Below are 14,158 nucleotides of genomic sequence, written 5' to 3'. Positions count from 1 at the left end.
AAGGGGTCATTTTATTTATGCCTAGAAATCATTTAGCGGACAGCTCCACGTGAGATACTGTATATCCTTATTGAAAAACGTACAACGTATACAGTCTGACCAGTCAGAGAGAGACCAACAAACTGAGAAACCTCAGGTATTGTTTACACAGAGCCTCTGACTGAAATATTTATTTCTCATTTGTATGTGAGAAGCACATGAGGGATTCAGTGATCTGAATTAACATCAGCCGCTGTTAGTTTCCTGCTGAGTGACACCTGTATTAATGTTGGAGCTCTATCACCTTGCATTTGTTCTCATAGATTTGTAAAGTAGAACCATATGCTTCAACGCAGTCTTGAGGAACATCTGCAGAGCTCGACTGCAGCGTGGCCTCTCAACACTGATTTGAAACCTGTACATCTTTCTCTTTATAAGCCCTGGAAGAGAGATTGTCAGTAAGATGACAGGTTTACGACCAAATTTAACCCAGTTTATAGTAGAGCAGGGCTTTGTTAATTCTACTACAATAGATACGGAGTCATAACCTCTTGGTCTGATGTGTGAAATTACATGCAGTACTTTAAATAAACTATGATCATATTCTCACACGTTCTAGCACAACAGGAACATATGCTCATGATGAGTGTCTATGCACCCCAGAGCCTCCAGTGAGGGTTACATCTCATTTTAACCCAGATGTTATGATATCAGAATTGTTTAGCAGCCACGGTGCTCTGGCCACGAATCCCGGTCTGTTTTCCAACACATTAGGTCAGCTATGCATCCATTTTATGCCTTTGGCTCCGTGATCAATTTGGTCAGCTCTTACATTCAAATCTCCCTCTCCAAACAGTCATTAATGTGTTCCTTTTGTGTCGTTTTCTTCTCCGATCGGTGACTCACCAAGAATTCAGAAATGTCTTTACTCGTTTTCTCTTTTTCTCTTTTTGCAGGGGCCTCCCGGCACTAAAGGCGAACGAGGAGAGAGAGTGAGTCTCCGATCTGCATCTAAACTGTCATGGAGTTTAGATTGGGGTGGTGGCATGTGGCATGGTTTATCAGCGGCAGGATTAAGCAGCTGGCTGACAGGCCTCTTGATAAAAAATCACAGCAGCAGCAGCGCTGAATTATAGCTCCTTTATTCACACTCTCTCTATATGCTTGGGGTTTTTAATTTAGCCGCTGCGGGAGCATTAAGAATAGTCCTGGTACAGCTGAAGTTGTCTATCAAGCTTCACAGTGAGACTCTGACCAGAGCTTTCACAAAGCAATATATTTGTGTTTTTATTCTGATTTCTTCACTGCTGTGGTACCGTCCGCCGCACAAAGGGCGTGTGGAGAGTGTTAAATTGGGGGAATTAAACACCCACGTTGTACAGGCTATTAGCCACCTTGTAAAGCAGCTAAAGCGTATTTGTGTGTTGTTGGTTTATTGTCACAACAGCTTGTGGTTTTAATCCAGGCTGAATGCTTGTTTCTTAGGTGTCAATACTGGTGCTGGTGGGTTGGAAAATTCATTAGCATACAGAAGAATATGGTCAAAATAGATTTATTTTTCTATTATCATTATTTCTTGTAGTTTGGCATACATCAAAGTGGCTGCTTGTTCTAATTATTACATCAGTAATCTGTTTAAAACAATACTCAAGTTAATATCGAATTAACTAATATAAAATCCAAAGTACTCTAGTTCATCCTCAGAAGCTTTCATTGTGTTTCAGTGTGATAACTTTGGCTGCGTTTACACTGGCACAAAAAATCCGATCTTTTGCTCACATATGACACAGATTGGAATTAGTTACACACGTGTAAACACAAAAATCCGCACGAGATCCGATTTTTTCGCATCCGATCTGAGCCACTTCCAAATGTGGTGTTAAATCCGATACATATCCGATCTGTGGACATGGGACCTACGTCTAAACACGCATATCCGATTCCCATTGAAATTTCAAGCCACCACAAGGCGAGGGCGACACGTTTGCTCACTAAAAGGTAGCTTTTATGTTGTATTATGAAGCAGACGTGTATGCACTCGCACTAAAAATTCACAGCTTTATTATTGAGGTGGGAACTTTATGTCACGTTATTTGTTTTTCCAGAAAGAAGTTGCGCACACACATATACATTCAGCAGTTGAATTTCAACCTTTGCCCGTTTAATTTAAAAGAGACCACCGTGATCTTTTTCTTATGAGCCAAAACCTCCACTGTAGCTTCTCTCTCTCGCTCTCCCTAGCTTGCTTGAATTCATTAAAAAAATGGAGTTCTATAACTGATAACTGTAGATATAAAATATCAAATGCAAATTACCTTTATTTTCCGTTCTATATCCATTCAGTCAGAATTCACGCTGCAATATCCATGACACTGACAGCTGTTAACTTATCCATTCTGACAGGTAATCATGGCCACTCGACATGAAATATATAAATGATTTTAATAGCACGGCCATTCAAAACCCAAGGATTTACTATGTGCATGTAAAACTATCAATGACGATCATTTTGGGGCAGGAAGTAATGTAAACACAGATATCGCGTCTAAAGTGAATGTAAACACACTGGCCAAAAAATCGGATATGGTCAAAAGATCGGATCTGTGCATTAAAGGTGCCCTAGATTCAAAAATTGAATTTACCTCGGCATAGTTAAATAACAAGAGTTCAGTACATGGAAAAGACATACACTGAGTTTCAAACTCCATTGTTTCCTCCTTCTTATATAAATCTCATTTGTTTAAAAGACCTCTGAAGAACAGGCGAATCTCAACATAACACCGACTGTTACGTAACAGTCGGGGTGTACGCCCCCAATATTTGCATATGCCAGCCCATGTTCCCAACATTATGAAAGGCATTAGACAAGGGCAAAACGTCTGGATCTGCACAGCTGAATCAATAGACTAGGTAAGCAAGCAAGAACAATAGCAAAAAATGGCAGAGGGAGCAATAATAACTGACATGATTCATGATATCATGATATTTTTAGTGATATTTGTAAATTTTCTTTCTAAATGTTTCGTTAGCATGTTGCTAATGTACTGTTAAATGTGGTTAAAGTTACCATCGTTTCTTACTGTATTCACGGAGACAAGAGCCGTCGCTATTTTCATTTTTAAACACTTACAGTCTGTATAATTCATAAACACATCTTCATTCTTTATAAATCTCTCCAACAGTGTAGCATTAGCTGTTAGCCACGGAGCACAGCCTCAAACTCATTCAGAATCAATGTAAACATCAAAATAAACACTGTACTTACACCATTAGACATGCTGCATGACGAACACTTTGTAAAGATCCATTTTGAGGGTTATATTAGCTGTTTGAACTTTTTTTATGTTGTTTAAGGCAAGCGCAAGCTCTTGGGGCGTGGAGCACCAGATTTAAAGGGCCACACACCCTGAATCGGCTCATTTCTAATTATGCCCCAAAATAGGCAGTTAAAAAAATAAATTAAAAAAAATCTTTTTGAGCTGAAACTTCACAGACACATTCAGGGGACACCTTAGACTTTATATTACATCTTTTAAAAGGGCACCTTTAAGACTTTCTGGCAGACTGATAAAAACTGACTCTCTCACAATTTGATTGAATTTCACACGTTTTTTTTTTTTTTTTCTAGCTCTTTGCATTTTTTGTGCGATTTACATTAGATTGACTGTGAATGGTCCACGACCATGCTGAGGCTGATACCAAACACGATTTGTGCACCTGTTTAGTGTTTTTAGAAGTACAGCAACTAAAGCATTATTATATGAGAGAGAGAGCAATAATGAGTAATCAGTTTTTTTTTTTTTTTTTATCAAGCCCATATCCTTAAAAACATTTTAATGACTTATTACTACAAACATTCATAAAAAAGGATTAGTTCACTTCAGAATTAAAATTTCCTAATAATTTACTCACTCCCATGTCATCCAGGATGTTCATGTCCTTCTTTCTTCAGTCGAAAATAAATTAAGGATTTTTCTCCATATAGTGGACTTCACTGGGGTACAATGGGTTGAAGGTCCAAATTGCAGTTTCAGTGCAGCTTCAAAGGGCTCTACACGATCCCAGCTGATGAATAATTGTCTTATCTAGCGAAACTGTCATTTTCTAAAAATAATAAAAATGTATATACTTTTTAACCACAAACGCTCATCTTGCACTGCGACCCGCCACACATTACGTAATCACGCTGGGATGATCACGCATGACGTAGGTGAAAGTACGAACGTGCAAAGACTAAGTCAAACGGCCTTTATAAAAAAAGGTAGAACAACAATGTCGCAATATTTTGAAGTTGGAGGAAAAAATGAGATGGAGTTTTTCGCCCTACCGTGGTACTTCCACCTACGTCACGTGTGACCTTTCCATTGTGATTACGTCATGCGTGGTGCATTGCAGAGATAGTGCAAGATGAGCATTTGTGGTTAAAAACTATATACTTTTTTTTTTTTTTTTTTTTTTTAAGAAAATGACTGATCCTTTTGCTAAATAAGACCCTTATTCCTAGTCTGGGATCGTGTAAAGTCCACTATATGGAGAAAAATCCTGGAATGTTTTCCCCAAAAACCTCAATTTCATTCCGACTAAAGACAGAAAGACATAAACATCTTGGATGACATGAGGGTGAGTAAATTATAAGAAAATTTTAATTCTGAAGTGAACTAATCCTTTAAGATAAATCAAGGTGCTGCAGAATTGACCATTTTCCCCCACCACCACAGAATATGTATATAATACAGTATAATTCATTATTTCCGGATTTTGTTGTTGTTTTTAACAAAAACATAGCTTATGAAATAATTTTCATTAAAAATATTCATGGGAATGGTTTAGAACTAGGCCAATGGAAAATCACTCGTATTCATCGCCCACTAATCTGAATGTCCTATTGTAGGAACGCATTCTTTTTGTGTCATTCTAAATCACAGAAATACTCTGAATCCAGTATTTCTGAGTCAAAATTCACCACCCTAAAGCTCTTCCTCAGGAAACGGTCCAGACTTTGAGAGCAAACAGAATATCTTGCCTTTTTATTGATTGTCTCAGTTTTTGCAGCTCTCTTTTTTGGAGCCAGCATAGAGGAAACAGAATAAATCATACTGTAGTGAACATAGATAGTTCAAGTGCTTGAGATATGGCTAATCAGACTCATTGTACATGTTCTTTCTTGTAGCTTTCATAGTATGTAATGCTTGTACACATGCCAATGGGTTAAAATGATTATAACATTTAATCTAAAATGACAGAAAGACATCCCTGCCTTAATCCCATGTTGTTTGTTTCTGAAGGGTGACATGCAGTCTCAGGCCGCTGTCCGCGCCATAGCGCGACAAGTTTGTGAACAGCTCATTCAGAGTGAGTTGATCATTTGTATATTTTTGCTTGCTTGTTCTTGAAAGAAATTATTAGGGTGCATTGAATAAATCAAAAGTTACAGTAAAGAATTTTATATTGTTCCAAAATATTTTAATTTCCAATAAATGCTGTTTTTTTTTTTTTTTTTTTTTAACTTTCTATTTTTAAAAAATCATGCAAAAAATGTATCACTGTTTACACAAAAATATTAAAGGTGCAGTATGACAGCTAGGGGTTGAAATTGGTACTTCAGTCCAAATTCAAAATATTGGAGAAAGTTGTTTCCCCCGCCCCCTCCTCAGACTCAATTGTCACGCGGGTTGCCAGATTAAAAAAACACGCAACAGGAACAAGTGCAATTGACAATGGAAGGCAACGAGCCTTACGCTGTACATTGATGAGTTGATTTATCTGTGTTTTAATATGCCTCTGGACATAGAGCTTTTTAGGTCGGGTAGAATCTGCGATCTCTGACCCAGTTCGTTTGCTGGCTTCCATGGCTGCAATACGCTGTGTTTTCCAATAACTGGCAACCCGGGGTGTTGAACTACTATTGGGTAAATTGGCAGTGGGCGGGATCACACAGAACAAAACAAAAACAGACATTCCGTCACGGAACTCACATTTCTAAGTATAGTAATTTTTTTGTAACATTGTTTTTTGGAGAAACAAGTATGTGAATTTAGCATGTTTCCTAAATATCTGAAAACATATTATGGTATTTTTATGCTTTAGAACAGTCAAAAAATTACATACAGCACCTGTTCCAGAACTGTTTTTAAAATTGATAAGAAATTTCTCTTGGGCACCAAATCAGCATATTAGAATTATTTCTGAAGGGTCATGTGACATTGAAGAAAATTCAACTTTGCCATCACATGAATTAAAATGTTAAATTATATTAAAATAGAAAACAGTTATTTTAAATTGTTATAATATTTCATAATATTGTATTTGTTTCTGTTTTTTTTGTTTAAATAAATGCACCCTTGGTGAGCAAAAGAAACTTCTTTCAAAAACATTCAGAAGTTTGAATGGTTAATAAGATTTTTTAGTGTACTATATGTGAACACATATATTAGATCTATTCATTTGCCAACCTCATGACTCATATAGTCATATAACTTCTGCAAAGTAAGTTCTACAAAGTAAATATTTTCTCACCTAATTTCTTTTCCCTCTCTCCCCCTCAGGTCACTTGTCTCGCTACAACTCTATCCTGAACCAGATTCCCAGTCAGTCTGTTTCAGTACGGACAGTACAAGGTCCACCAGGTGAGGCTGGTCGGCCGGGACCTCCGGGGCCACAGGGAGAGCAGGGTCCTTCTGGCAGACCAGGATTCCCTGGAGCCAGTGGGCAAAATGGCCGCCCAGGAGAGAGAGGTAAACATTTTTTTTTTCCATTTGAAATAACCTACTGCATTGATAGACACTGTGAACTGCTGATACAGTATGCATAGTGCAACAGTACGTGCATGCGTTTTGAATTTGAAGGCATTCAATTGTTGGGTAAAAAGGCTGAATCAGAATTTTTGAAGATTAAATTGAGAGAAACAGTTTGTGAGTGCTTGGAAATAATAGCAAAATGAGTAGGTCAGTGGGATATTAGATGCATAAACAAAATGCAGTGTATACTGGATTACTTTCAAAGCTAGTAGTAAGGAAAATGATTAGTTAATGGTCCTCAAGAGAAATGCTGCTCCTGCAGCTTAAGGTGAAGTGTTCTTGAAGCTATAATGATATTGACCAAGTAGCATGACCTCAGCGATCCTATCCGTATCCGATAAAGTCCCATTTCTTATATACACCATTTGTCCTACACAACCTGTGATCATAAACAATATGTAAACTACGATGTCTTTTTTATGCTTAATGTAAGACATTAAGCAAAGATACACCAGTGCTTTAAAGGTGCCCTAGAACTTTTTTTAAAAAGATGTAATATAAGTCTAAGGTGTCCCCTGAATGTGTCTGTGAAGTTTCAGCTCAAAATACCCTATAGATTTTTTTTTATTAATTTTTTTAACTGCCTATTTTGGGGCATCATTATAAATGAGCCGATTCAGGGCTACTGGCCCTTTAATTCTCGTGCGCCACGTCCACGGAGCTCGCGCTTGCCTTGAACAGTGCATAAACAAAGTTTACACAGCTAATATAACCCTCAAATGGATCTTTACAAAGTGTTCCTCATGCATGCGTCGGATTATGTGAGTATTGTATACTGTTATATTGTTTACATTTGATTCTGAATGAGTTTGAGGCTGTGCTCCGTGGCTAACGGCTAATGCTACACTGTTGGAGAGATTAATAAAGAATGAAGATGTGTTTATGCATTATATAGACTGCAAGTGTTTAAAAATGAAAATAGCAACGGCTCTTGTCTCCGTGAATACAGTAAGAAACGAGGGTAACTTTAACCACATTTAATAGTATATTAGCAACATGCTAACGAAACATTTAGAAAGACAATTTACAAATCTCACTAAAAATATCATGATATCATGAATCATGTCAGTTATTATTGCTCCTTCTGCCATTTTTTGCTATTGTTCTTGCTTGCTTGATTCACCTGTGCAGATCCAGACGTTAATACTGGCTGCCCTTGTCTAATGCCTTTCATAATGTTGGGAACATGGGCTGGCATATGCAAATATTGGGGTCGTACACCCCGACTGTTACGTAACAGTCGGTGTTATGTTGAGATTCGCTTGTTCTTCGGAGGTCTTTTAAACAAATGAGATTTATATAAGAAGGAGGAAACAATGGAGTTTGAGACTCACTGTATGTGAAAATCTATTTTCATCTAGCTAAATAAGCAGTTGTAAAATGTTGTAAAAAAAATCTTATATTGACCTACATTAGGTAACATTTTGGCTTATGTCTATAAATATAAGTATTGTATAGCAACTAATATCTTTGTATGAATGTTATAGAAAATAAATATTTTTGATAAATATTAAATGAAGATGTAAGGTTTGAACCAAACCATAAATATAACTGTAGGGAAACTAATACATTTGGCTGTAAAAATTAGAGTATTTACAAAGTCCCTTTACGACAAGTCATTTCAGTCGGCGGCCATCTTTAAAACGCCTCTCGGGCATCCAAGTGCAGCTCCAATCTCTTTGAATGGGGAAACATTAAATTATCCAAATCTATTTGCCAAGTTTTTGATTAAATTTAATATTTGAAATCACCAATGAAATCTGACTACAACTGTCTGATATATTTTGTTTCTAAACACTCAAATCTTGACTAAAAACTGTATTTTTCAGGCTGGATCAAGCTAAAGCACATGCGCAGTCCTAAATGCGCGTCTCTTGTGCCTCATTTCGGAGGCGCGCGTCTAATTGTTTCTATAGGAACCGGAGCTTCTAACGGCTACTGCAGTGACGCAATGACTTTACCAGTCAGCGATTGGCTCTTATTTAGAAGGCGGAACTTATTCCGCCATATTGCGCGTTGCACTTTCTCCCATTCAAAACAATACGAGTGATGCATCTTGTGTTATTCTATAGTCTTTTGTATTTATTAAAGTTGGTCCAAACTATATTTTTTTTTTTCTGAATCTGGATTATTTTTTTCCACTTGAAAAAGAGTATACACAATCTGCATTAGATCTACATGACCCCAATGCCAAAAGTAACACTTTATCATGAGTAATTGTCCACAGTGCTTAGTCTCCGGTCCTCAATTAGAACAGCTCTGACACAGCCTTTGGTTTCAGCATGAGACATTTCACCATCATTACTGCTGCTTCTCTCGGGTCTGCACACTCAGACATTCAGATATCAAACAGGGACATGCAGAGCATGGAGATGATGCTTTCAGGGCAAAACAGATCAGCTAATGAGGGATAACATAGGGGGGGATATTTGTCTGTTTATGTTAACATGGAGTCTATAATGAGGAATCCCATTCAGAGGTTCTCTAGCAGATTGTCAGTCTTGTTCAGAGGTGATGAAGATCAGACTGCCCATGGGCCAAAAAGCTGCTTACATTTAGAGTGTTCAGACCCTTAGAGACAAACCATATCTGTTTCAGGAGGTCTTGTTAACAGATTCATTCATTTTTAAGGGGATTTTTTTGTGATTTATTGCTGTTTTTATTTCCAATGTCAACTTCTTTAGATGGATGGATGGATGGATGGATAGATAAACAGATACATACATACATACTGTGGATTCATATTATGAATGGATGGATAGATAGATAGATAGTTATTCCCTTTTGCTGTAGCTCCCACCCATATCTTACTGACAGATAATTACATCAAACCTTTCAGAATGTGTTATTAACACCAGCTAGGCCTTTTATTTCTTTCCCTGTGATCTTCTAGGGGTGTGGAATAGGTTAAATCACATGGACAGAGAAGAATACAGCTAGTTCAGATGGCTTTGCGTGTTCTAACAGCTCTCCATCTCTTTGTCTAGGTCTCCCTGGAGAAAGGGGAGAGAAGGGCAATCCAGGGATAGGGACACAAGGTCCTCGTGGTCCTCCAGGACCCCCAGGTGAGAGACTGTTCAAATGTTACTTTTAAGTCAGAATCAATGACTTTGTCCTCAAGTAAGTAGTAAAAATTAATTACATTTCAAATTGGAAAAAGTAAAACTCGGTCTCTTCATACTGCACAGACATAGAGTTTCCATTATTAAATGTCCTCTGTCAAAGAAAACACAAGCTTGCAAAGTTTTAATAACCTCTGCACACATCTTGATCTGTTTTTGGTTCCTTTGATTGCTGTCTAGAATATCAAGCAGATATTGAAACAATATTTGGGTCAGAGAGAAATGTTTTCATATTGATTTTAGCAGTACGGCTGGTCGGCATAGGCTTTGAAAAATGTCAGCGACGGCTCATTGTTAATTGTGCTTTGATCAATACTTTTCACAAATGAGATTCATTGAAGCAACATAGCTGTAAGAACTAGAGACATATGAGAAGGATGTGGACTGGCAAAAGCTAAAACTTGTATTTTGTGAGGAAGAAATCCAGACACACTATGGGTGTGGAGTTTAGCTGGGTTTTATGAGGCAGATATTAATGCCCAATGTTTTATCCCACTCAGGGCCTCCTGGAGAAGGTCGGACAGGAAGTCAGGGCCCTCCAGGGAGACCTGGAATTCAAGGCACCTCAGGACGTCCAGGCACCCCTGGTAGCCCTGGTGCTGCTGGACCCCCCGGCTACTGTGACCAGAACTCCTGCCTCGGGTACAACGTTGGAGGTAATCCTGCCATTCTCTTCTACCGTCTCCCAAAAACTCCCTCTATCTGTCAAAATTTCTCAATTTCATTCAAACCCTATTCTATCAGATACAATCTATTGGGTCTAATTTTCTAATAATTGTGTTCAAGTGATCTTATGCATAAAGAAAAGGTTCTCGGCGAATCTCAGGCGAAATTTTCTCCAGATTCACAGTGGGCACATATTTGTTTATATGTTGAATGCATATTATTCTGAATGATGGAGCAGTGCCTACATGTACTGAAACCCCTAGTGAAAAAAATATATATACTAAAATGTATTTGAAATACATTTGTGACCCATGCTGTCAAAATGAGTTGCATTGGCACAGGCTAATTTCGAGCTAAAGGCAAAAGTGTCAAAGTGAAAAATTTCAATTTTGGTCAAATTTGCGGTTTTCACAAAAATTAGTTCATTAAGCCCTCGTCTAGCAATGTCCAAATAGCAATTAAACATCTAAAAGTATCTTTATTTGTACGTTTTGTGTCCATAAAAAATGCTGTTTTTCTCTGCTCACATTTCTGGACGACTGGCGCTTCCCTCAGCACAAGTTTGTTATCGTTGTATTCACAAAGCATTCCAACATTGTGGATATTCATACTGAATTCTCGATGGCATGAGTCTGAACCAATGAAATGTGATTTTCAGACTCCTGCTGATGTATACAAAACAATCTTACTCACACTGACTGACAGATCTGAAGCGTGGGCACAAAGACATACACAGAATTACAGTAGGCTTATTTATAAAAAAAAAAAATGTTTTGGCGAGTATTCACGCAGAGATTATCTGTTATGTCTTAAAGGATTAGTTCACTTTCAAATAAAAAATTCCTGATAATTTACTCACCCCCATGTCATCCAAGATGTTCATGTCTTTCTTTCTTCAGTCGAAAAGAAATTAAGGTTTTTGATGAAAACATTCCAAGGTTTTTCTCCATATAGTGGACTTCAATGGAGCCCAAACAGTTGAAGGTCAAAATTACAGTCTCATTGCAGCTGCAAAGAGCTCTACACGATCCCAGATGAGAAATAAGGGTCTTATCTAGAGAAACCATTGCTCATTTTCGAAAAAAAAAAAAAAATATATATATATATTTTTACCCATAAATGCTCATCTTGAACTAGCTCTCTTCTTCTTCTGCTCTATTTGAATTCCAGCAGTGTAGACACTGCTAAGTGTATTACTGCCCTCCACAGGTTAAAGTTTGAACTAATTGTTATATACTTGCACTAGCATATTGTATATGACAATTTAGTTCAAACTTTGACCTGTGGAGGGCAGTAATACACTTAACAGTGTCTACACTGCTGGAAAGCTGCAATGAAACTTTAATTTTGACCTTCAACCGTTTGGGCTCCATTGAAGTCCACTATATGGAGAAAAATCCTGGAATGTTTTCATCAAAAATCTTAATTTCTTTTCGACTGAAGAAAGAAAGACATGAACATCTTTAATGACATGGGGGTGAGTAAATTATCAGGAAAATTTTAATTTGAAAGTGAACTAATCCTTTAAGTGAACGCTTAGTTAATTGTTGGGGAAAAAACATCTGATGTGTAACATTATATCAGATTCACGTGATACAGTAGGTCTAAATATATTGGCTGTCTGTTTCATTAATGTTAATCAAACAATTGTGGAATTATGGAAAAAAAAGTTGAATATGGTAGATATAGATATGGGTTTTGACTTGGTTTGTGCCAAATTTGGTGGTATTACCAGGGATTTTAAGGTATGGTTGCTAGGTGATTTTGTTTTGGAATCTCCAGAAAACTTGATTTTTTCTCAAAATTGACTTTGCAGACTCTGTCGACTTCAAACAGTTGTAGCTCGGTCATTTTTTGTCTAATTTCAACAAATTATACACCAGTTTGAGTTTTTAGAGACTGTGAAAATAACAATAACTCATTTTTGATCATTTTGCTCATTGCGACTTATTTATTTTGCCAGCAACGGGTCACATTTATTTTGTGCTGAGGAAACTACAAATACATTTACATATTTATGTGCTAAATAAAAATATTCTGCAATTGTACTTTTGGTATACTAAACTGGTATACTTAAAGTCTGCTAAAGTGGAACAACTAATATTTTACTTAATGCACCTTAATTGTGTGGAAGTAGTTGAGGTTCAATTAAAGATATACTGAAGTATATTTGATTGTGTTAAAGTGGAACTATTGCAAGTATACTTTAGGTACACTTTAAATATGTTGCATTTAAAGACTGACATTATACAAAGATCATACAATCCTTATTAATCGTGATATTAAAAGACTGATTAGGCATATTAAGAAATGTGCATTGTGCAATAAAGAAATAAATAAAGTAAATTATAATTTAATATCAGTAAGTCTCAAGTGATATGTCAATAAATATGTTAATAGATTTGAAGAATACTTAGTATTAAATAAATGTATTTAAAATAGATTTTAGTATAGTTTTTTTTGTTGGTTTACTAGGGACACCAATATAAAAAACAGCTCCAGTCCAATCCACTCTGCTTCCTTAATTAGAATTGATGTAGCAAACAGGATGTAGAATTGACATTTAAATTTGATTATAAGTAGAATCAAACACAGATTGTGTTTAAAGGAAGGAAGAAAGGAAGGAAGGAAGGAAGATAGATAGATAGATAGATAGATAGACAGATAGACAGATAGATAGATTGATTGATTGATTATGGGAACGTTACTTTTAATGTTCTCTAAACCATATGAAAAAAGTATTAAGAAGTAACTTATAAAAAACAGACTAACGTCTTACTAAAATGTTTCAGAAAAAATGTTCCATGATTTATAAATACATTTTTTTGTGCTGTTTTGATAACATTATTAAAGACCAGATAACATTGAATGAACGTTCTGTTAATGTTACTAGAAGAACATTTGTTCATAACTTTGTGACAACCTTGCCTGAACATTAAAGCTCTAGGAACGTTCCCTGTTAGCTGGGTAGATAGACAGACAGACAGACGGATAGAAAGAAAGAGATTTTATGCACAAATAGGTGCAGATGCCCAATGAAATGAAACCCAATGGAATCTACCTGTAGTTATCAAGGTAACCATAGATACTGTACATCTGAATGTCAGTTATAGAGTTAATCTGGAAACGGCGTCCCTGACGAGTCTTTATTGAGCTGTGGGTTTAAGACTTCTTCAGGCTTCACTGATAATAATCACTATAGAGCAAACTGATGAGAGAACATACCACACCATCTTCTGTATTGTTATTCTCTGCATCCTTTTGAAGTGCTTTGCACATTCTCATTGAGACTGTATTTCCATAAATGCTAATGAAAGGCAAACCCATTGCTTTAAACAAGCTTGTGGTCTGACTCAAAGATTTTTGTCCTATTAAACTGGCCCTTCCTAAACAGTTATTCTACTAATAAATTTCTCATGGAGTCTAAATGCTATCAAAGTTTAAGAGCTAGCTGTGTGCTTACAAGATTTCAGTATTTCAATAAGCCGATTTAATATGAGAAAGGCTGGACAGAAATGGACAGCACTCTTTAAATAATCGATTTATCAGATCCTAGCAAGGCTTTCAACTGAACACCTCACGGATTATTGCAGT

General features: G+C 36.7%; 1 protein-coding gene across 6 annotated transcripts in view; it reads left to right on the top strand.

The window, feature by feature from the left end:
- col14a1a (collagen, type XIV, alpha 1a) overlaps positions 1-14,158 on the top strand; it is a 168,931-nt gene that overhangs the window by 152,338 nt on the left and 2,435 nt on the right. For all 6 annotated transcript variants that reach the window (XM_048152204.1, XM_048152198.1, XM_048152199.1 and 3 more), the window contains 5 exons: positions 936-971; positions 5,265-5,331; positions 6,525-6,713; positions 9,764-9,841; positions 10,399-10,554. In XM_048152204.1, coding sequence (XP_048008161.1) covers positions 936-971; positions 5,265-5,331; positions 6,525-6,713; positions 9,764-9,841; positions 10,399-10,554 — 526 coding nt within the window. The remainder of the gene's footprint in view (positions 1-935; positions 972-5,264; positions 5,332-6,524; positions 6,714-9,763; positions 9,842-10,398; positions 10,555-14,158) is intronic.

The sequence above is a fragment of the Megalobrama amblycephala genome, linkage group LG13 (assembly GCF_018812025.1).
Source record: "Megalobrama amblycephala isolate DHTTF-2021 linkage group LG13, ASM1881202v1, whole genome shotgun sequence".
In the NCBI taxonomy this organism is placed as follows: domain Eukaryota; kingdom Metazoa; phylum Chordata; class Actinopteri; order Cypriniformes; family Xenocyprididae; genus Megalobrama; species Megalobrama amblycephala.
The sequence above is the reverse complement of the archived record's forward strand: the minus strand, read 5'-3'. Positions and strand labels throughout refer to the sequence as shown.